The sequence below is a fragment of the Coregonus clupeaformis genome, chromosome 19 (genome assembly GCF_020615455.1).
Source record: "Coregonus clupeaformis isolate EN_2021a chromosome 19, ASM2061545v1, whole genome shotgun sequence".
Taxonomy (NCBI): domain Eukaryota; kingdom Metazoa; phylum Chordata; class Actinopteri; order Salmoniformes; family Salmonidae; genus Coregonus; species Coregonus clupeaformis.
This window is the reverse complement of record NC_059210.1, coordinates 28,958,428-28,983,886: the sequence shown is the minus strand read 5'-3', so window position 1 is coordinate 28,983,886 and position 25,459 is coordinate 28,958,428. Positions and strand designations below refer to the sequence as shown.

At 43.7% G+C, this 25,459-nt stretch overlaps 1 protein-coding gene across 3 annotated transcripts in view; it reads right to left on the bottom strand.

Annotated features, from left to right (window-relative positions):
- LOC121531835 (cadherin-13) overlaps nt 1–25,459 on the bottom strand; it is a 576,485-nt gene that overhangs the window by 268,609 nt on the left and 282,417 nt on the right. For 2 of the 3 annotated variants that reach the window (XM_045227157.1, XM_041837322.2), the window contains 2 exons: nt 12,191–12,196; nt 11,732–11,884 (listed from right to left, as the gene is read on the bottom strand). In XM_045227157.1, the coding sequence (XP_045083092.1) occupies nt 11,732–11,884; nt 12,191–12,196 (159 nt within the window). The remainder of the gene's footprint in view (nt 1–11,731; nt 11,885–12,190; nt 12,197–25,459) is intronic. The other variant, XM_045227158.1, reaches the window with a different exon arrangement.

The window sequence follows — 25,459 nt, the reverse complement described above, 5'->3', positions numbered from 1 at the left end:
TAATTAGAAAATAATGTTCCACATTAAATCCTAGTGAACATGTTGCCCAGTCTGTTGAGCCATGTTCTTATCATTCACAGGCTAATCTCCCGTGGGCAGATTCTGCGTGTAGACCGAAGAAACTGCCTGGACAGTTTTTTGATTTTCTTCATTGGTTATTTGGACGTATCAGTATTGGGCGAAGGCGGTGCTTAAACTGCTTCACCTCGAGTGCTTCGCGCGTGCGCCCACATGGATCGGAAGGTGGGGGGAGGGGGCTTTGGCTGAGAGTTTATTTTTGCAAGGGTGGAGACTTCGTGTTTGCTGGAACTCTTAATTTCTTACACGTATGAACACAGAAGTTAATCACGCAGCTGACCAAAATATGCTAGATTTGACTTCTGAGTTAAAGAGATTCTCCGGTACTTTTGTATACTTTTTAGCCAGTAGTTCTGAAAGTAGCGCTCATGAGCCAAAAGTGGACCCTGAAAATTGCGTACTCCGTCACATACTGTATGTGCAGATATGTGCGCCACGCCATTGTTCTCTCTCTCTCGCTCTGTTGTGTGTGCATCTTGCTAGCTGTCACTCAAATGGCGAGGGGCTGAAGCTCATTGGCTAGAACCCGAATTGCTAGGGGGCTCGCAGATTATGCATGTATGAACTACACATTGACATATCCAGCAGAAAGCGGGAGGCTTAAAAAATACTTAGTTGTCGGCAAAGTTCCTGAGCATGTCTTTAAAGGAGATTGTTTACAGGCAACAATGTATTATATTGTTTGCTTTGTTACTGCATCAAATATACAGGTATTAATTTGATTCTCCATCTCAGTGGGACTGACCTCTGAACACCTCAAGACTTCTGATGTTTTAAGATGAATGTGATAACTGCATTCTTCTAGTACACAGACATAAATCACAGGCATCTGTTGCATATGTACAGTTTATCCTATAATCCCATTCATTGATCTAATCTTTTCAGGCTGTATCATTAATATGGTGATATAAAGTGACCTTGTGAGAACACAGAACATTCCCCGGCGAATGTTAATCAATCATCATTAAACGCCAGGGAGGGGAGGGGGAGTTATTCAATACCGTCATCCCCTGCCCAACCTTGGCTGATATTACAATGTAACACTGATGTATTGACAAAGTCACTAAAGGCAGAATGAAACAGTTTAATTGCACAGCAAAACACGACAGGGTATGAATGAGCCGCTGTTGTCTGGATGTTCTGTATTGATTACCAGTCAGTGAGTAAACAGAACAGACCAGTTTGATCTACAGTAAACCCTTCCTCTAAAGTCTTAGAGAAGACCAGAAGCACAAGCATTTCGCTACACCCGCAATAACATCTGCTAAACACGTATATGTGACCAATAACATTTGATTTGATTTGAACCCCAGTCCTACAGTAGGTCTATGGCTGAAGATAAAACCAACTCTAAGACCAGAAGGAGAGGAGAGGAGACCTCCAGTCCCAGACCCATTTGCCTTTAAGCTCTCTTTAGGGTAATGGAGATTTTAATCTACCTCTGAATATTTCATGTTTCATTTCCCCACCATCCATAAGCTATGAGTGGAGAAAGCCATAAATAACGTCACTGGAGCTAAACCCCAAGCACCAGTGGGCACTATAAAAAAGGTGAATATTGTCCCAATTTTTTTTAACAGTTGACCATCCATAACAAGACAGAGTGGTCCCAGTCTGCAGACTGCTGCGTCTGGTGGTTTTCCCTCATTCTAAGTGATCATGGGGACAGAGTGTTACTTTACTGTGTATCCCCGGCTGCTGCAGGGCTGCAGGCCTCAGACACACAGAAAGAGAGGGGGGAGTGAACGGCTGCTTCAGCACTTTGGGTTAGAACTTGGAACATTTAACGGCTTCTGGGATCAGAACTATTAGAAGGGAAATAATGAGTGTAATTAGTAATGACCGGAACATAATGAGAGCCAGGGCCATGCACAGACCTTTCAGGAGGCAGGTGCTCAAAATGAAAAAATAAAACCCTGACAGGGTGGGCTATCAGCTGATCGATGAACGATGATTGATGTAAATCTGCTAGTTAGCAAGCTTGATTTTTTGTTATTACTGATTGTGATTTATCATCAATGCTCTTAAATTCTTAAATAATAACTTCATAATATAATAATATTCATAATCGTCTAACTCATGATATACAGTGCATTCGGAAAGTATTCAGACCCCTTGACTTTTTCCATGTTTTATTACAACCTTATTCTAAAATTGATATATTTTTTGAAATCCTCATCAATCTACATTTTACATTTTAGTCATTTAGCAGACGCTCTTATCCAGAGCGACTTACAGTTAGTGAGTGCATACATTTTTCAATCTACACACAATACCCTATAATGACAAAGCAAAAACACGTTTTTAGACATTTTTGCAAATGTATTTAAAATAAAAAACAGAAAAAACGTATTTACATAAGTTTACTCTGCACCGGTACCCCCCTGTATATACACTGCTCAAAAAAATTAAGGGAACACTAAAATAACACATCCTAGATCTGAATGAATGAAATAATCTTATTAAATACTTTTTTCTTTACATAGTTGAATGTGCTGACAACAAAATCACACAAAAATGATCAATGGAAATCAAATTTATCAACCCTAATGGAGGTCTGGATTTGGAGTCACCCTCAAAATTAAAGTGGAAAACCACACTACAGGCTGATCCAACTTTGATGTAATGTCCTTAAAACAAGTCAAAATGAGGCTCAGTAGTGTGTGTGGCCTCCACGTGCCTGTATGACCTCCCTACAATGCCTGGGCATGCTCCTGATGAGGTGGCGGATGGTCTCCTGAGGGATCTCCTCCCAGACCTGGACTAAAGCATCCGCCAACTCCTGGACAGTCTGTGGTGCAACGTGGCGTTGGTGGATGGAGCGAGACATGATGTCCCAGATGTGCTCAATTGGATTCAGGTCTGGGGAACGGGCGGGCCAGTCCATAGCATCAATGCCTTCCTCTTGCAGGAACTGCTGACACACTCACATGAGGTCTAGCATTGTCTTCCATTAGGAGGAACCCAGGGCCAACCGCACCAGCATATGGTCTCACAAGGGGTCTGAGGATCTCATCTCGGTACCTAATGGCAGTCAGGCTACCTCTGGCGAGCACATGGAGGGCTGTGCGGCCCCCCAAAGAAATGCCACCCCACACCATGACTGACCCACCGCCAAACCGGTCATGCTGGAGGACGTTCTTCACGGCGTCTCCAGACTCTGTCACGTCTGTCACGTGCTCAGTGTGAACCTGCTTTCATCTGTAAAGAGCACAGGGCGCCAGTGGCGAATTTGCCAATCTTGGTGTTCTCTGGCAAATGCCAAACGTCCTGCACGGTGTTGGACTGTAAGCACAACCCCCACCTGTGGACGTCGGGCCCTCATACCACCCTCATGGAGTCTGTTTCTGACCGTTTGAGCAGACACATGCACATTTGTGGCCTGCTGGAGGTCATTTTGCAGGGCTCTGGCAGTGCTCCTCCTGCTCCTCCTTGCACAAAGGCGGAGGTAGCAGTCCTGCTGCTGGGTTGTTGCCCTCCTACGGCCTCCTCCACATCTCCTGATGTACTGGCCTGTCTCCTGGTAGTGCCTCCATGCTCTGGACACTACGCTGACAGACACAGCAAACCTTCTTGCCACAGCTCGCATTGATGTCACATCCTGGATGAGCTGCACTACCTGAGCCACTTGTGTGGGTTGTAGACTCCGTCTCATGCTACCACTAGAGTGAAAGCACCGCCAGCATTCAAAAGTGACCAAAACATCAGCCAGGAAGCATAGGAACTGAGAAGTGGTCTGTGGTCACCACCTGCAAAACCAGTCCTTTATTGGGGGTGTCTTGCTAATTGCCTATAATTTCCACCTGTTGTCTATTCCATTTGCACAACAGCATGTGAAATGTATTGTCAATCAGTGTTGCTTCCTAAGTGGACAGTTTGATTTCACAGAAGTGTGATTGACTTGGAGTTACATTGTGTTGTTTAAGTGTTCCCTTTATTTTTTTGAACAGTGTATATATAGCCTCAATACTGTTATTTTATTTTACTTCTGCTCTTTTTTTTCTCAAAACTTTTTTGTTATTGTTTTATTTTACTTAAAAAATAAATGCATTGTTGGTTAAGGGCTGTAAGTAAGCATTTCACTGTAATGTCTACACCTGTTGTATTCGGCGCATGTGGCCAATACAATTTGATTGATTTGATTTGATTCATACCCTTTGCTATGAGACTCGAAATTGAGCTCAGGTGCATCCTGTTTCCATTGATCATCCTTGAGATGTTTCTACAACTTGATTGGAGTCCACCTGTGGTAAATTCAATTGATTGGACATGATTTGAAAAGGCACACACCTGTCTATATAAGGTCCCACAGTTAACAGTGCATGTCAAGGCAAAAACCAAGCTATGAGGTCGAAGGAATTATCCGTAGAGCTCCGAGACAGGATTGTGTCTGCAGCATTGAAGGTCCCCAAGAGCACAGTGGCCTCCATCATTCTTAAATGGAAGAAGTTTGGAACCACCAAGACTCTTCCTAGAGCTGACTGTCCGGCCAAACTGAGCAATCGGGGGAGAAGAGCCTTGGTCAGGGAGGTGACCAAGAACCTGATGGTCACTCTGACAAAGCTCCAGAGTTCTTCTGTGGAGATGGGAGTACCTTACAGAAGATTCAACCATCTCTGCAGCACTCCACCAATCAGGCCTTTATGGTAGTGGCCAGATAGAAGCCACTCCTCAGTAAATGGCACATGACAGCCCACTTGGAGTTTGCCAAAAGGCAACTAAAGACTCAGACCATGAGAAACAAGATTCTCTGGTCTGATGAAACCTAGATTGAACTCTTTGGCCTGAATGCCAAGTGTCACGTCTGGAGGTACCATCCCTACGGTGAAGCATGTTGTTGGCAGCATCATGCTGTGGGGATGTTGTTCAGCGGCAGGGACTGGGAGACTAGTCAGGGTCGAGGGAAAGATGAATGGAGCAAAGTACAGAGAGATCCTTGCTGAAAACCTGCTCCAGAGCGCTCAGGACCTCAGACTGGGGTGAAGGTTCACCTTCCAACAGGACAACGACCCTAAGCACACAGCCAAGCCAACGCACGCATGTTTGGATACCGGTACAGTGAAATGCCTTTCTTGCAAACTCAAAACCCAGCAAGGCAATAATCAATAACAATGCATTACTAGAAAAAAACACAAAATAAATAAGAATAGGAAATAAGAAATACACAATAAAGTAAGTAAGTAAGTATACTATATACAGTAAATATTTAAAAAGTCAGTTCCAATACCATATTTACATGTGCAGGGATACTGGAGTGATGGAGGTAGGGGTAAGGTGACTAGGCAACAGGATATAAGATAAACAGAGTAGCAGCAGCTTGCATGTTAGTGGGTGTGCTTGTGTGTAGAGTTAGTATAAATGTATGTGCATATTATGAGTGAGTGAGCAGATGATGGAGTGAGTGTGTGAGTATGTGTTGGAGTGACAGTGTGTGTGAGTGTGTAGGGCCCTGTGAGTGTGCATAGAGATAGTGCAACAATTGAAAAAAAAGGTCAATAAAGACACAAGGTTAACTCAAATAGTCTGTGTAGCTATCTTTTCAGCTATTTATCAGTTGTATTGCTTGGGGTGGGGGTGGGGGTGGGGGGGCGAACTTGACGATGTCACGGCAACTTGCGGACAGTGGGTTCAGAACAACAACAACAAAAACTGTGTACAAAAAATATGTGCCTGATGAGAGCCATAATTTATTCTAATTTTACCTAAGGCCACTTGCAATTGACATATTGAACTCTTCCAGTTTCCCACTTTAAAAGTTCTATTCAGTTATTAGCTAAAATTGTTAACACCCCTAGCATCCCCGTGGGACAAAAGCATGTAAGCTTCGTACACCCACAGTTTGCACAACTTGTTCAAACTCAGTTTGATAGTTTCATGGTTTGTTTGTCTTTCTTGGTCTTCTTCCAGAGCCACAGACGTGGTGTAGAGCACACACACTGTGTGTGTAATTAAGTAAGAAAGGGTATGAGTTACCCTGATGAGGCCATGGGAGACCCTGGCAGAGAGAGAGAGAGAGAGAGAGAGAGAGAGAGAGAGAGAGAGAGAGAGAGAGAGAGAGAGAGAGAGAGAGAGAGAGAGAGAGAGAGAGAGAGAGAGAGAGAGAGAGAGAGAGAGAGAGAGAGAGAGAGAGAGACTGAACAGAGCAGAGCTGTGTGCAAACTGTTGAGGGCCTGAGAACCACAGAGGGAGAGGGAGGCAGATCGATGGTGAACAAACAGCTGTTGGACACAGTTATTCCATTACTACCCTACAGTGGATCAAAACATTCCTTTTGGCAACTGTAAACAATATTTCCCCTCTGGTGGCTGAGCTTATGGTGACAGCAGGAGAGCAACACCACCAAATCGAGAAAACGTCCTCTCAACTCCTTGGAAGGGGAGGAGAAATCACTACTATTGTGCTCCGGAACTATGTGGAGGAAACCGTCAGACCCCAAGCTGTAGCACACTGTCAGATATATCATCAGGAAAATATGCAGCACTGTTCTGTAGCAGCAATAGTACAGAGAGCGGGAACAGTGTGGTACCTGAACTCATACAAAGAGACAGCAAACATATATTATTCCTGATGGATTATTGAATTTCTCTCACTCTTAATCTCCCTCTCTCTTTCCCTCTCTCTCCTACTCCATATACTCTCTCTCTCTCGCTACTCTCTTTCCCTCTCTCTCTATCTCTCTCTCTCCCTCTATCTCTTTCCGTCTCTCTATCTCCCTCTCTCTCTTTCCCTCTCTCTCTTACTCAATACTCTCTCTCCACAGAAGCAATCAATCAATCAGATTCCAAACTCTCCACCATGGCCAAGACCAAAGAGCTCTCCAAGGATGTCAGGGACAAGATTGTAGACCTACACAAGGCTGGAATGGACTACAAGACCATCGCCAAGCAGCTTGGTGAGAAGGTGACAACAGTTGGTGCGATTATTCGCAAATGGAAGAAACACAAAATAACTGTCAATCTCCCTCGGCCTGGGGCTCCATGCAAGATCTCACCTCGTGGAGTTGCAATGATCATGAGAACGGAATCAGCCCAGAACTACACGGGAGGATCTTGTCAATGATCTCAAGGCAGCTGGGACCATAGTCACCAAGAAAACAATTGGTAACACACTACTCCGTGAAAGACTGAAATCCTGCAGCGCCCGCAAGTTCCCCCTGCTCAAGAAAGCACATATACAGGCCCGTCTGAAGTTTGCCAATGAACATCTGAATGATTCAGAGGAGAACTGGGTGAAAGTGTTGTGGTCAGATGAGACCAAAATGGAGCTCTTGGCATCAACTCAACTCGCCATGTTTGGAGGAGGAGGAATGCTGCCTATGACCCCAAGAATACCATCCCCACCGTCAAACATGGAGGAGGAAACATTATGCTTTGGGGGGTGTTTTTCTGCTAAGGGGACAAGACAACTTCACCGCATCAAAGGGACGATGGACGGGGCCATGTACCATCAAATATTGGGTGAGAACCTCCTTCCCTCAGCCAGGGCATTGAAAATGGGTCGTGGATGGGTATTCCAGCATGACAATGACCCAAAACACACGGCCAAGGCAACAAAGGAGTGGCTCAAGAAGAAGCACATTAAGGTCCTGGAGTGGCCTAGCCAGTCTCAAGACCTTAATCCCATAGAAAATCTGTGGAGGGAGCTGAAGGTTCGAGTTGCCAAACGTCAGCCTCGGAGAAGATCTGCAAAGAGGAGTGGAACAAAATCCCTCCTGAGATGTGTGCAAACCTGGTGGCCAACTACAAGAAATGTCTGACCTCTGTGATTGCCAACAAGGGTTTTGCCAACAAGTACTAAGTCATGTTTTGCAGAGGGGTCAAATACTTATTTCCCTCATTAAAATGCAAATCAATTTATAACATTTTTGACATGCGTTTTTCTGGATTTTTTGTTGTTATTCTGTCTCTCACTGTTCAAATAAACCTACCATTAAAATTATAGACTGATCATGTCTTTGTCAGTGGGCAAACTTACAAAATCAGCAGGGGATCAAATAATTTTTTCCCTCACTGTATATATATATATATATCACTCTCTTACTCTGTCTCTCTCTCAATCTCAATCTCTCTCGGTTCTCTCCTATGGCTCCTCCTCCTTGTCTCTTATCACCCTGCTGTCAGTATCTATGAGGCTGTGTAGACTGCAGTAAGCTGGGGGATGAGGTTGTGCTGCCATTGTGTCATTCTACAGCGGCGTCTGGGAATAAGGTCTTATCTGAGAGCAGTAATTTGATCTGTCATCGGGAGCATGCCTCTGTCCCCTGCTCACCATTCTCTCAGCTTTTATGTGCCAGTCTCAACCCAGCTGGGAGACTCTGTAATAACCTTTTCTCAGCCTTTTGGTAGAGAGGAGGAACAACTATTATGAGTTAACCTTCCTTTCACATAACAGGGAATTGGCTAGCCTTGTTGCCAGGAAGCTATTTCACAGTGTGCTGACCATACAGTACATGCACAACAAGCACACAAAAACTCACACAATTTTGTCCAACAACATCAGTGTGCTGCAAAAGATGGTTTAGGTCTATAGAGGGCTGACTATCTTTAAAAGAACAGAGTGTTGACTGGCCAGATACATAGACACACTGACACACACTGACACACACACACACACACACACACACACACGTGCGCACGCACACCTACATGCATAGCCAAACTTCCTCAAACACACCTTTTAAACTGTGTGTAGTGTGTGTTATCTTCTATCTCAGAGTCTGGCTGTGTGTCTGTCTGCAGATGAAGGCTGTGTGGAGAGCAGAGGGATGTCCAGTCCTTTAAACTCTGCTCCAGCTCTCTCATAACTTTACACTCCTCAGCCAACGATAACAGCTCACTTATATCCTTATACCCAGGAGCTTCTGCTTGTTATCATCTTCTCTAAATCCTCTATCTCCTTCAACTTCCGTTGTGACTTGTTTCTATGGAAATGGCTGCTTGTGTCTCCAACTTTACAACTGTAAGTAATCATTAAATCACTCTCAAGTCCTATACAGGAGTGAGTGACCTTCTCATATGCTCTGTGCTGCACTAGGGATCAGACAGACTTAAAAACCACTCCAATGCATTTGGGAGCTCAGAGTCTCCAGCAGCAGGGGGAGAGGCTATTGTCATCTGTCTTCTACTCTGAGCTAGACTCCCTCTGAGGGGGATTTACCAAGCCTGACTTGGGTATGGGCATGGGGACAGGCTGCAGTCCAGCCCAATGATAATAGGAGAACTCTGTCTATAAAGACCATGATTAATTAAAGATTTATTGCATCGCATGAGAGGGAGAGAGGGAGGGAGAGAGAGAGAGGAGCGGGAGGAGAGAGAGGAAAGGGAGGAGAGGGAGTAGAGAGAGAAGAGGAGAGGAAGGAGAGAGGGTGAGTGTGTGTGAGATTGCTAGATATCAATTACACGCTTGCTTAGACAGAAATATGAATGTTCTGACACAGGAACTATCACTTGGACAAACTGTGTCCGTGCTTTAAACTTCTGTTTTCATTTGTTGTTGTTTACATGAGCCTGTGTTTATTTGTATGAGCACATTCGATTGTGAATGAGTAAAATTGTTCTTCATTTCTGTATATGGTGGTAGCAACTGAATAGCAGTAAGTCAATGATTTGGGTAAGCAGCAGAATCTGCAAATACAATTACTATATTAATACAGCGGTTATAAACTAAGAATCATGGGAAGTTGCTCATCCTGTCTCCTCATCGTCTGTTGTCTGTGTTGTTCTTCTATACAGTATCTCTCTCCCTCCTTCTCTCACCTCTGAACATTGTCTGAGTATTTCATATCAGTGTGCTGGAAAGCTTGTGGATGTTTCCTTCCTCACTCTTCAGACCATTAACAATACAATGTGTCAGTCTAGAACAATCAACAGTCCTGTTTACAATAGAGATTAATAAATAAATAAATAAATAACAACATCCTGTTAGAGACTCCCTCCTGAAAGAGAGAGAGAGAGAGAGAGAGAGAGAGAGAGAGAGAGAGAGAGAGAGAGAGAGAGAGAGAGAGAGAGAGAGAGAGAGAGAGAGAGAGAGAGAGAGAGAGAGAGAGAGAGAAGAGAGAGAGAGCAGAGAGAGAGACAGAGAGAGAGACAGAGAGAGAGAGAGAGAGAGAGAGAGAGAGAGAGAGAGAGAGAGAGAGAGGAGCCTGTGATTGCTGCAGTGAGATGGGCTGAATTAGCAGCCATATAATTATCCCTGATGTGATGCTACTGGGGGATTAGCTGGAAATTCAGTTATTCTGCCCTGATACAACGAAATTAGGTGAAGAGTGCTTAAACGCTGAAGCCACTGTGTGTCTGTCTCTGTCTCTGTCTCTGTGTGTGTGTGTGTATGTGTTAGGGAAAAGTCAGGTGAAAGCCCCAAACTTTGCATCTGTGTGATTAATGCAACAGTTAGCGTGGCCCTCCAGTAGCACAATGTGTTATTAGTGGACCAGGCAGGCTCTAAACCATAGCAGCCCAGAGCAGGGGAGGCAACGGATTATCATAATGCTGCCTCTCCTGGGAATCAATCCATGACTCATTTCCAAATTTCTGAATTCATTTGGGAAGTGCATTGGTAGCAGACCAAGGGGCTGAGAGAGTAATTACATGCCATCCTTGTAGCAATGTTTTCTCTGGATCTAATGTGACTAACAGTGCAACATCCAGCACCAAGCCTGTAATGGCAGGCCATGAACGTAAGCAACTAAAAACAAACAGCACCTTCCAATGTAAGAGTCAACACCCACACAATTTGTTAAACCACTGATACGTCATAACTTGAACCTTAAAAACAGACAACCAGACAACTCCTCAGACACTCACGCAGGTGGACGCAGTCACACTCCTTCATCGAAATCTACATTTAACTCAAGAGAAATGGCAGTGGTTTAAAGACTTGCCTAGTAAAATAAATGTTAAATAAAATACATTTTTAAAAATGATGCGTGCATGCTTGCCAGTGGGGACTGAGATTGGAGGTTGTGTGTGTGTGTGTGTGTGTGCATGTATGTATGTGCTTGCTTGCATATGTGTGTAGCTGGGAAGAGCTGAGGAGAGAGATGTAAATGTCAAGTGCTTGGCTGTGTCTCTGCTTTGATCCCACCTGGACCTGCTGTCTCCCTCTGCCCCTCTCTCAGAAGCCTGCTCCTTCCCTCTACTTCACCACCACTCAAACACCCCAAACACTTATGTTTAGCCACACACTCCATTGACAGTCATTAAAAAAGCATAGTCTCATCTACAAACTTGCACTCAACTCCTAGACTTGTGTCTATCACTGCAAGTGGGATACAATCAATTGTGTGTGACTTGAAGAAAGAATCACTCTCTTTTGCAAGGAAATGCTTTGGTCGGGAAGACACCCCAGAGGCATTAGAATAAACTAGATTCTAGCAGTCTTCTTATATCTCTTTTATTACAAACCTCCAACTTGTGACTGATATCATCAAGTCACCCATGAGAGAATCTGAGTCCATTTTCTCTCAGACAGATTCTGCCAGATATATGCACAGCCTAGATCTGGAATCAAAGTCTGCAGTTGAAACCCAAACACCTCTACTATCTCTCTCATGTTATGTTTTAGACATATTTTGTTGTACATTAACGAATAAAAGCATCAGGAGATGGAATCAAAATGTCTGTCTTTCTTTCGGATGTGTGAGGTATGTACTCACCGTGTAGGAGCTGATGGCCTCTCTGTCCAGCTCTTGGCTGACGGACACCTCTCCGGTCACCCTGTTGATGGTGAACACCCCCTTGGGGTCCTGGTCAGCTCCTGACCCAGTCATATGGAAGATGTGGTCATCCTCCATGCCCGGCGACATCACCTGGAGTCACACACAACACAACACAACAAGTAGTCATTAGCAAACTGTCAATATTATATCATAACTGGCTGTATTTCTCCCACTGAAAATATGAATGATGTATTCATTACATATTGTATGTGTCAAATAAGGCAAAATCTTCCAAGCAAATGTTCTATTAACATCAAAACATGATTGATTTCAGTTAAGTGTGTGTATCAACACAACCATTCAGATGAGAACATGGTTTGGCCAGATGTGTGATCAGATGTGTAATTGACATGTAACCAGATGTGTAACCAGATGTGTAATCTGATGTGTACTCACAATAAGCTAGAAAAGGCAGCAACATCCACAGGTCCCAGCAGAAGGAGGCAGGTTAGAGGCAAAAGAGATCATAGGATGTTAGATTCACACTGCACTGCACACTCACATGCCCATGCAAGGCTGTACATGTCAAACCCAGACTGGTTTGACATGTAAAACCAGTGCTTACAGACTGGTCCCAGAACTGTTTGTGCTGTACAACCAACTCATATGGCGGTTGTCATGCCAAACACCGTAGGCATGACAAACAGATCTGGGACCAGGCCACAGTGTTTATGATACTATATGCAGGGGTGAAAGTATAATTAATTGATTCCTGGTACGGGACCTCCTATATGTGCACACACTTTTTTTATGGGCCTAATCATAGAATGACATATAGAATCCCTATTAATTCAATAGCACCTCCGTGGGCTTAGTCGTAAAGATTTGTCATTTAACTTTTAAAATGTATTACTATTTATTGTGGCATAAACACAACCAGTCATGATGTTTTCATCTGTTTGTCAAACAATCACTTCAAAGGCTCCTTTACTAGGCTACCTGCGCACGTTCATCCACTCGCAACATATTTCCATCCTCCAAACAGTGGTGAATGGAAAGAGGCCTCTGTTACACAAAACATAAAAAAGTGTAATGACATTAGGCGATTGTCATTAGGCCAGAATTTTTGCGTCCACTGCTGTCCACGCGCGTCTCTGTGTCGGCCACTCATCTATGCCTTGGTTAAAATGTCTGTTTTCGTCTAACCACATCACATTTTGGAGCGTAGGCTATAACATATGTGTTCAAGTTAATTCGCAAATGTTTCATGCCTCTGACATGCGGTAATGATAAAAAGCGGTGTAATAGCCTACAGCTTTCTTGACCTTTTGTTTTAATTATTGTGAAAGGCTCATGTTTTACAGGTACGGCGTACCCCCACTATTTAAAGTATTTTGCCGGAACGCCGTACCTGACCGCCTTACTTTCACCCCAGACTACGTGTGTCTCACCCTGATCTGTCTCACCTGTCTTTGTGCTTGTCTCCACCCCCCTCCAGGTGTCACCCATCTTCCCTATTATCCCCAGGGTATTTATACCTGTGTTCTCTGTTTGTGTGCTACCAGTTCGTCTTGTCAAGCCTACCAGCGGTTTTCCAGTACTTCTGTTTTTTCTCTAGTTCCTGTTTTCCCGGTTTTGACCATTCTGCCTGCCCTGAACCTGAGCCTGCCTGCCGTTCTGTACCTTTTGGACTGTTCTGGATTACTGACCTCTGCCTGCACTTGACATGTCGTTTGTCTGCCCCCCTGTTTTTGTATTAAACTTTTGTTACTTCGAAACTGACTGCATCTGGGTCTTCTCCTGAGCCGTGATAGTATGAATTGGCCACAGACCAACAGAGAACACAGGTACAGTGCAAAAGTATTGGCGTTTTCCATATTTTGTTGCATTTCAACCTGTAATTTAAATGGATTTTTAGTTAAATTCTAAAAAAATAAATGCATATGTATTCACCCCCTTTGCTATGAAGTCACATAATTAGTTAAATAATGTCCACCTGTGTGCAATCTAAGTGTCACATGATCTGTCACATGATCTCAGTACATATACACCAGAGTCTGCAACACCACCAAGCAAGGGGCACCACCAAGCAATCGGCACCATGAAGACCAAGGAGCTCTCCAAAAAGGTCAGGGACAAAGTTGTGGAGAAGTACAGATCAGGGTTGGGTTATAAAAAAATATCAGAAACTTTGAACATCCCTCGGAGCACCATTAAATCCATTATTAAAAAATGGAAAGAATATGGCACCACAACAAACCTGCCAAGAGAGGGCCGCCCACCAAAACTCACGGACAAGGCAAGGAGGGCATTAATCAGAGAGGCAACAAAGAGACCAAAGATAACCCTGAAGAGCTGCAAAGCTCCACAGCGGAGATTGGAGTATCTGTCCATAGGACCACTTTAAGCCATACACTCCACAGAGCTGGGCTTTACGGAAGAGTGGCCAGAAAAAAGCCATTGTTAAAGAAAAAATAAGCAAACACGTTTGGTGTTCGCCAAAAGGCATGTGGGAGACTCCCCAAACATATGGAAGAAGGTACTCTGGTCAGATGAGACTAAAATTGAGCTTTTGGCCATGAAGGAAAACACTACGTCTGGCGCAAACCCAACATCTCTCGTCACCCCGAGAACACCATCATGGTGGTGGCAGCATCATGCTGTGGGGATGTTTTTCATCGGCAGGGACTGGGAATCTGGTCAGAATTGAAGGAATGATGGATGGCGCTAAATAAAGGAAAATTATTGAGGGAAACCTGTTTCAGTCTTTCAGAGATTTGAGACTGAGACAGAGGTTCACTTTCCAGCAGGACAATGACCTTAAGCATACTGCTAAAGTAACACTTGACTGGTTTAAGGGGAAACATTTAAATGTCTTGGAATGGCCTAGTCAAACCCCAGACCTCAATCCAATTGAGAATCTGTGGTATGACTTAAAGATTGCTGTACACCAGCGGAACCCATCCAACTTGAAGGAGCTGAAGCAGTTTTGCCATGAAGAATGGGCAAAAATCCCAGTGGCTAGATGTGCCAAGCTTATACAGCCCTCTAACCAATTGTACTATTATGTGTGTTTTTCCGCGTTATTTGTAATTTATTTTGTACATAATGTTTCTGCCATCGTCTCTTATAACCAAAAAGAGCTTCTGGATATCAGGACAGCGATTACTCACCTCGCATTGGACGAAGATTTTTTCTTCAACGAGGCGGTCGCGAAGGATATCCTACAGACACCCGACAAGGCCCAGATCCCCGTCATTCGCGTGAGGAAGAGACGGAGATATCGCGGACGCAGATCCGGGTGCCTTGTAAAGATCCGACGGCGAGCGAGTAAACTGCCTCTCCCATCAATCCTACTAGCCAACGTTCAATCTTTTGAGAATAAAATGGACGAGTTAAGATTACGGTTATCCTACCAACGGGACATTAAAAACTGTAATATCTTATGTTTCACGGAGTCGTGGCTGAACGACAACAATGATAACATTCAGCTAGCAGGCTATACGCTACATCGGCAGGACAGAACGTCTGACTCTGGTAAGACAAGGGGCGGCGGTCTGTGTATATTTGTAAACAACAGCTGGTGCACAAAATCAAATACTAAGGAAGTCTTGAGGTTTTGCTTGCCTGAGGTAGAGTATCTTATGATAAGCTGTAGACCACACTATTTACCAAGAGAGTTTTCATCTATATTTTTCGTAGCTGTCTATTTACCACCACAAACCAATGCTGGCATTAAGATTGCTCTGAATGAGTTGTACAAGGCCATTAATCAACAGGAAAACGCTCATCCAGATGCAGCGCTCCTAGTGGCCGGGGACTTTAATGCAGGGAAACTTAAATCCGTTCTACCTAATTTCTACCAGCATGTTAAATGTGCAACCAGAGGGAAAAAAACTCTAGACCACCTTTACTCCACACACAGAGACGCATACAAAGCTCTCCCTCGCCCTCCATTTGGCAAATCTGACCATAACTCTATCCTCCTGATTCCTGCTTATAAGCAAAAACTGAAGCAGGAAGCACCAGTGATTCGGTTAATAAAAAAGTGGTCAGATGACGCAGATGCTAAGCTACAGGACTGTTTTGCTAGCACAGACTGGAACATGTTCCGGGATTCTTCAGACAGCATTGAGGAGTACACCACATCAGTCACTGGCTTCATCAATAAGTGCATCGATGATGTCGTCCCCACAGTGACCGTACGTACATACCCCAACCAGAAGCCATGGATTACAGGAAACATCCGCACTGAGCTAAAGGGTAGAGCTGCCGCTTTCAAGGAACGGGACTCTAACCCGGACGCTTATAAGAAATCCCGCTATGACCTCCGACGAACCATCAAACAGGCAAAGAGTCAATACAGGTCTAAGATTGAATCATACTACACTGGCTCTGACGCTCGTCGGATGTGGCAGGGCTTGAAAACTATTACAGACTACACAGGGAAGCACAGCCGCGAGCTGCCCAGTGACACAAGCCTACCAGACGAGGCTAAACCACTTCTATGCTCGCTTCGAGGCAAGCAACACTGAAGCATGCATGAGAGCACCAGCTGTTCCGGATGACTATGTGATCACGCTCTCCGTAGCCGATGTGAGTAAGACTTTTAAGCAGGTCAACATTCACAAGGCCGCAGGGCCAGACGGATTACCAGGACGTGTACTCCGAGCATGTGCTGACCAACTGGCAAGTGTCTTCACTGACATTTTCAACATGTCCCTGACTGAGTCTGTAATACCAACATGTTTCAAGCAGACCACCATAGTCCCAGTGCCCAAGAACTCTAAGATAACCTGCCTAAATGACTACCGACCCGTAGCACTGACGTCTGTAGCCATGAAGTGCTTTGAAAGACTGGTCATGGCTCACATCAACAGCATAATCCCAGAAACCCTAGACCCACTCCAATTTGCATACCGCCCCAACAGATCCACAGATGATGCAATCTCTATCGCACTCCACACTGCCCTTTCCCACCTGGACAAGAGGAACACCTACGTGAGAATGCTATTCATTGACTACAGCTCAGCATTCAACACCATAGTGCCCTCTAAGCTCATCACTAAGCTAAGGATCCTGGGACTAAACACCTCCCTCTGCAACTGGATCCTGGACTTCCTGACGGGCCGCCCCAGGTGGTAAGGGTAGGTAACAACACATCTGCCACACTGATCCTCAACACGGGGGCCCCTCAGGGGTGCGTGCTCAGTCCCCTCCTGTACTCTCTGTTCACCCATGACTGCATGGCCAGGCACGACTCCAACACCATCATTAAGTTTGCCGACGACACAACAGTGGTAGGCCTGATCACCGACAACGATGAGACAGCCTATAGGGAGGAGGTCAGAGATCTGGCCGTGTGGTGCCAGGACAACAACCTCTCCCTCAACGTGACCAAGACAAAGGAGATGATTGTGGACTACAGGAAAAAAAAGAGGACTGAGCACGCCCCCCATTCTCATCGACGGGGCTGTAGTGGAACAGGTTGAGAGCTTCAAGTTCCTTGGTGTCCACATCACCAACGAACTATCATGGTCCAAACACACCAAGACAGTCGTGAAGAGGGCATGACAAAGCCTATTCCCCCCTCAGGAGACTAAAAAGATTTGGCATGGGTCCTCAGATCCTCAAAAAAATTCTACAGCTGCACCATCGAGAGCATCCTGACTGGTTGCATCACCGCCTGGTATGGCAACTGCTTGGCCTCTGACCGCAAGGCACTACAGAGGGTAGTGCGTACGGCCCAGTACATCACTGGGGCAAAGCTCCCTGCCATTCAGGACCTCTATACCAGGCGGTGTCAGAGGAAGGCCCTCAAAATTGTCAAAGACTCCAGCCACCCTAGTCATAGACTGTTCTCTCTGCTACCGCACGGCAAGCGGTACCGGAGTGCCAAGTCTAGGTCCAAAAGACTTCTCAACAGCTTCTACCCCCAAGCCATAAGACTCCTGAACAGCTAATCATGGCTACCCGGACTATTTGCACTGCCCCCCACCCCATCCTTTTTACGCTGCTGCTACTCTGTTAAGTATTTATGCATAGTCACTTTAACTCTACCCACATGTACATATTACCTCAACTACCTCAACTAGCCGGTGCCCCCGCACATTGACTCTGCAACGGTACCCCCCTGTATATATAGCCTCCCTACTGTCACTTTATTTTACTGTATATATAGCCTCCCTACTGTCACTTTATTTTACTTCTGCTCTTTTTTTCTCAACACTTTTTTTGTTGTTGTTTTATTCTTACTTTTTTTGTTTAAAATAAATGCACTGTTGGTTAAGGGCTGTAAGTAAGCATTTCACTGTAATGTCTGCACCTGTTGTATTCGGTGCATGTGACCAATAAAATTTGATTTGATTTGATTTGATACCCCAAGACACTTGCAGCTGTAATTGCTGCAAAAGGTGGCATTACAAAGCATTACGTTTTCTGTTTTTTTGTCTTATTTCTTGTTTGTTTCACAATAAAAAATATTTTGCATCTTCAAAGTGGTAGGCATGTTGTGTAAATCAAATAATACAACCCCCCCCAAAAAATCATTTTAATTCCAGGTTGTAAGGCAACAAAATAGGAAAAATGCCAAGGGAGGTGAATACTTTTGCAAGCCACTGTATAAATACACTAGGGATAATAGGGAAGATGGGCAACACCTGGAGGGGGGTGGAGACAAGTACAAAGACAGGTGAAACAGATCAGGGTGTGACAATATGAGGATTTACACTATATTAAAATATATGTTATGTCCTTCAAACTTTTACTGCAGGGTGTTAAGTCAGGGTCACACAGAGTGTTTCTTGGTAGTCTTAAACAAATCTACTTTGAAACAAAAGTATACACCTCACACATGGTTATGGTCTTAAAAAAAGAAGCCACCTGTACCATGTCAGATATAGAGTTGAAATGTATTCAATTTTGAGTTTGCATCCCAATATCAAATTTTATATACATCATAGAAGACTGAAATATAACAATACCGTTTGACACAGAAATACCGGATTTACAGCATTTTTCTTAAAATAATGTTTATTAATTATGAAATTATGAAAAATATTAATAACATTCCACCCATGAAGTCACTAGAAGGTGATTTGATCATTTGACTGCAGGAACGGGCTACAGAAAAGTTATGGGTAGGTAATTAGTTAGTTTCAAACAGATCCAATTGATGTAATGCTGTTTGACATTTTTCCCAAAAGAGCATTGATGTCCTTTAGCCAACTGACGATGCCTGTAGAATGTAGAACATACAGTGGGGAGAACAAGTATTTGATACACTGCCGATTTTGCAGGTTTTCCTACTTACAAAGCATGTAGAGGTCTGTAATTTTTATCATAGGTACATTTCAACAATGAGAGACGGAATCTAAAACAAAAATCCAGAAAATTGTATATATATTGTATAATTTTTAAGTAATTAATTTGCATTTTATTGCATGACATAAGTATTTGATCACCTACCAACCAGTAAGAATTCCGGCTCTCACAGACCTGTTAGTTTTTCTTTAAGAAGCCCTCCTGTTCTCCACTCATTACCTGTATTAACCTGCACCTGTTTGAACTCGTTAACTATATAACTATATAAAAGACACCTGTCCACACACTCAATCAAACAGACTCCAACCTCTCCACAATGGCCAAGACCAGAGAGCTGTGTAAGGACATCAGGGATAAAATTGTAGACCTGCACAAGGCTGGGATGGGCTACAGGACAATAGGCAAGCAGCTTGGTGAGAAGGCAACAACTGTTGGCACAATTATTAGAAAATGGAAGAAGTTCAAGATGACGGTCAATCACCCTCGGTCTGGGGCTCCATGCAAGATCTCACCTTGTGGGGCATCAATGATCATGAGGAAGGTGAGGGATCAGCCCAGAACTACACGGCAGGACCTGGTCAATGACCTGAAGAGAGCTGGGACCACAGTCTCAAAGAAAACCATTAGTAACACACTACGCCGTCATGCAGCGCACGCAAAGTCCCCCTGCTCAAGCCACCACATGTCCAGGCCCGTCTGAAGTTTGCCAATGACCATCTGGATGATCCAGAGGAGGAATGGGAGAAGGTCATGTGGTCTGATGAGACAAAAATATAGTTTTTTGGTCTAAACTCCACTCGCCATGTTTGGAGGAAGAAGAAGGATGAGTACAACCCCAAGAACACCATCCCAACCGTGAAGCATGGAGGTGGAAACATCATTCCTTGGGGGTGCTTTTCTGCAAAGAGGACAGGACGACTGCACCGTATTGAGGTTGAGGATGGATGGGGCCATGTATCGTGAGATCTTGGCCAACAACCTCCTTCCCTCAGTAAGAGCATTGAAGATGGGTCGTGGCTGGGTCTTCCAGCATGACAACGACCCAAAACACACAGCCAGGGCAACTAAAGAGTGGCTCCGTAAGAAGCATCTCAAGGTCCTGGAGTGGCCTAGCCAGTCTCCAGACCTGAACCCAATAGAAAATCTTTGGAGGGAGCTGAAAGTCCGTATTGCCCAGCGACAGCCCCGAAACCTGAAGGATCTGGAGAAGGTCTGTATGGAGGAGTAGGCCAAAATCCCTGCTGCAGTGTGTGCAAACCTGGTCAAGACCTACAGGAAACATATGATCTCTGTAATTGCAAACAAAGGTTTCTGTACCAAATATTAAGTTCTGCTTTTCTGATGTATCAAATACTCATGTCATGCAATAAAATGCAAATGAATTACTTAAAAATCATACAATGTGATTTTCTGGATTTTTGTTTTAGATTCCGTCTCTCACAGTTGAAGTGTACCTATGATAAAAAGTACAGACCTCTACATGCTTTGTAAGTAGGAAAACCTGCAAAATTGGCAGTGTATCAAATACTTGTTCTCCCCACTGTATGTTATCCTAATCCATGAGCAACACAGCATATATGTACTGTGTATTTACAGTAAAACATGGGGCTGTTTAAGGTCCTTTTGGAAGGACTACACACAGAGTTTACTTGGAGAATCAGTATATTCACACACAGCTGCAGAATAGCCAATTTGAATACAACCATTCAGTACCAGCTACATTATACTCTCACAATGGACTATGCACTCTCAAAAAAGACCTGCATTTATTTAAGGACAAACAAACACAGCGCATACAGCGAAGGAAAAAAGTATTTGATCCCCTGCTGATTTTGTACGTTTGCCCACTGACAAAGAAATGATCAGTCTATAATTTTAATGGTAGGTTTATTTGAACAGTGAGAGACAGAATAACAACAAAAAAATCCAGAAAAATGCATGTCAAAAATGTTATAAATTGATTTGCATTTTAATGAGGGAAATAAGTATTTGACCCCCTCTCAATCAGAAAGATTTCTGGCTCCCAGGTGTATTTTATACAGGTAACGAGCTGAGATTAGGAGCACACTCTTAAAGGGAGTGCTCCTAATCTCAGCTTGTTACCTGTATAAAATATATCTGTCCACAGAAGCAATCAATCAATCAGATTCCAAACTTTCTACCATGGCCAAGACCAAAGAGCTCTCCAAGGATGTCAGGGACAAGATTGTAGACCTACACAAGGCTGGAATGGGCTACAAGACCATTGCCAAGCAGCTTGGTGAGAAGGTGACAACAGTTGGTGCGATTATTCGCAAATGGAAGAAACACAAAAGTACTGTCAATCTCCCTCGGCCTGGGGCTCCATGCAAGATCTCACCTTGTGGAGTTGCAATGATCATGAGAACGGTGAGGAATCAGCCCAGAACTACACAGGAAGATCTTGTCAATGATCTCAAGGCAGCTGGGACCATAGTCACCAAGAAAACAATTGGTAACACACTACGCCGTGAAGGACTGAAATCCTGCAGCACCCGCAAGGTCCCCCTGCTCAAGAAAGCACATATACATGCCCGTCTGAAGTTTGCCATTGACCATCTGAATGATTCAGAGGAGAACTGCGTGAAAGTGTTGTGGTCAGATGAGACCAAAATGGAGCTCTTTGGCATCAACTCAACTCGCCGTGTTTGGAGGAGGAGGAATGCTGCCTATGACCCCAAGAACACCATCCCCACCGTCAAACATCGAGGTGGAAACATTATGCTTTGGGGGTGTTTTTCTGCTAAGGGGACAGGAGAACTTCATTGCATCAAAGGGACGATGGACAGGGCCATGTACTGTCAAATCTTGGGTGAGAACCTCCTTCCCTCAGCCAGGGCATTGAAAATGGGTCGTGGATGGGTATTCCAGCATGACAATGACCCGAAACACACGGCCAAGGCAACAAAGGAGTGGCTCAAGAAGAAGCACATTAAGGTCCTGGAGTGGCCTAGTCAGGCTCCAGACCTTAATCCCATAGAAAATCTGTGGAGGGAGTTGAAGGTTCAAGTTGCCAAATGTCAGCCTCGAAACCTTAATGACTTGGAGAAGATCTGCAAAGAGGAGTGGGACAAAATCCCTCCTGAGATGTGTGCAAACCTGGTTGCCAACTAGAGTTCAATGTGTCAAATCGGAGGGCCTGTTCTCTGGTCCTCTGGCTGTCTCTATGGGGGTGCCACAGGGTTCAATTCTCGGGCCGACTCTATTCTCTGTGTATATCAATGACGTCGCTCTTGCTGCTGGTGACGCTCGGATCCACCTCTATGCGGACAACACCATTTTGTATACAGCTGGCCGCAAACCTGGTGGCCAACTACAAGAAACGTCTGACCTCTGTGATTGCCAACAAGGGTTTTGCCACCAAGTACTAAGTCATGTTTTGCAGAGGGGACAAATACTTATTTCCCTCATTAAAATGCAAATCAATTTAAAACATTTTTGACATGTGTTTATCTGGATTTTTTTGTTGTTATTCTGTCTCTCACTGTTCAAATAAACCTACCATTAAAATTATAGACTGATCATGTCTTTGTCATTGGGCAAACTTACAAAATCAGCAGGGGATCAAATACTTTTTTCCCTCACTGTAGATGTAGGTACAACTGTAGTTTTTATTTGTGTACAAGGATGAAAGGCAACATTTCAAGGTCATCTGTTGTCCCCGTATACACATTGTGCTAATCTAATGGTGGGGTTTGCTTTTTTAGAGCCATTGACATCCAGGGTCATTACTGCTCTTAGAGGAAATCCAACTGGGCTCATTTAACCCCTGCACCGAATCTGTAGCTTGCTTCAGCACTACCTAGAGGAAAGGATAGGAACAATGGTTTGCTGACTTCTACAGGTTTCAGAGATTACAAACAATAGATCAGCTTTCAATTGTACTGCCTTCTGGAGTTAGTCCAGGGGGTGACGGTTAAAGGAGGTCTTTATACGTGTGTTTGTTCTCAGAGCAGACAGCACTCTATTCCCTGTCTCACTGTCTCTATGGCAATGACCACAACTTTAACTACTCATACAGCCACATCATTATTTAGACAATGCAAGCAAACTGCCTCTTTCAGGGGCATTTCCATGTCATCAAACAGTCTATGGCCCCTACTAGGGCTGTTGCAGTCACTGTATTACTGCCACACCGGTAGTCATGAGTCATCACCACAGTAAAATTCCACCTGAACGTCGAGTCACTGTAATCTTCTCTTATGCGCTCTGGACATGTTTTAATAGTACCCAACTCGCTAATGATCATCGGGTCACTAATGGCCTGGTACTCAGCGCTCTATTGTCCCTCTAACCACACTGGCATCCTGCAAATGCAATCGAAAATCACATTAAACACTTATAATCTAAATAGTATCATGCTTTTAAAACTCCACTGTGATCGATCCATTTGAAGAAAGAAGTTCAACAACAGGTTGAAACTGAGTGGAAAACATAGTCGTTGTGGATATTGTTCCAATGCCTAACACATCGAAATGGACAGCACTTTCTAAGGTGACAATTTATTCAAAACACCCATACTATTAGAGCTTATGCATATGCATAGGCCTATATATGAGCACAAGCCTGAAAAAAAAAGCCTACCACATATTTCACACAGTAGAAAAAAACAGCTATGTCTTTGGTACATAATTGGTATAGACTATATTATAAATTAAACACATTCTAGTAATCGCCTTTGAGGGTGGACTGTATTATTATGCATACTGGATGGACAGGTTACCTTATGCTACACTCCAAACTTTCTATCCATGAGTCTGGTAGAGAACATATAGGCCTAGGCAATGCTATTGGTTCATTGATTGTGCAGGGCGGCTTACAGAGTTAGCCTACAATTACAGTGAATTTGTATTTAATGTTTAATAGCCTAGTAAAATGGCTTTTATTTTTATTTTTATAAATAGTAGGCTGACACATTACCTTTAGCTACAGAAAATATCACCACCATGCGTTTCCATCTCCTCCTCTCTCTCCTTCATTCCTTTCTCGAGCATGCAGAGTGAGGGCCTGTCAACAGTTTAATGAAATATGTTTTGTTGTGAAAACATGTTCCCAAACAGATTTCACTTGGTTTCCCAAATTAAGCACTGCATCTGCAGGAACATGGTTGGAAAGTCCATGGCATACGGAATATTACCTGTCGTGCAGTGAGAGGCTGCATGCTCCTAAAAAAGTTGTTGATGTGTGGAGTGAAAGATAAGTGGCATACAGAATATTATAAGTGTTCTTATAAGCCCAGACATTTCTATATGCAATCCCATGTGGAAGCAGAGTTTTGATGGTTGCCACTAAAAAGTGGAGGATCCCAGCTGTTACTATACTTATTTCTCAGCTGCTCATATTAAGCACATGCTCCGCTATAAAACCGGAATAGCCTACCCAGCATGATTGAAAAAGGAACTGTGGGAAAGCGGCCTCTATTCGCTATTCCAGTGCGTAAGGATTACATACATTTTTTCCCCTGACCCTGTTCCTGCCCATTTAATAATGGGCCATTCTAAATCTAAACTAATTTTACATATTATTAAAGACAATATTACATTGAGAATAGTTTGACGGGTGTAAATATGATCACTTGATGAGAGAACAGCGTTTGCAGCCTGAGGCTAGGAACAGAGCACAAGCTTTTTTTGCAACTTTCTCAAATCATCAATAGCCTATAGTCGCATCATGCAGCCCATATATGTTTGGATTTCTAAGACATTCTAAAGTTTGTCTCATTCACAACTACAGTTGCCAAATAACTCTAAATCTAGCGTATAGGACTTGTTTCAAATTATCACTTTTACGCTCAACCTAGTCACTTCATATGCACATTCGCTCCAGAATGGAAAAAAGACCCTTTATTTTTCATTCAGCTAAGTTCAATTATGTTCTTCTTAATATAAAATGATATAATATAAAATAATGGCACAGGACTTATAAGCATATCTTGTCTGCTAAATGAAGAAGCCTACAGCCTATGGCATGGCGCATAGCCAGATAACATACAGTAGGCCAACTCATATTCTGTTCTTCTGAAATATATTTTCTTCATATCATAATGTTTCTTTATACCTGCCTAAAATAAATAATGGATTTATTGTGATGGTGTACAGAATATACAATTGATTTATTAGACTTTCTTAAAAGTAGATGTTCCAAAGTCGCATCAGCGGCTTGCATGATTGGAGGCCTGGAGATGGTAAACTTGTTGATGTTAATTAATGGTCATTTACCTACTGTAAGACCGGCAGTCATTTGCATAGCAATAACCGGCTGACAAAATGTCATGACCACCACAGTCCTAGCCTCTACCAACACTTAGAGGAGAAACACTCCTAAGAGAGGTCTTAAGAGTGCGTCTCCTTTCAGCACTCCACCAAGTTGCAGCCCAGTCCATCA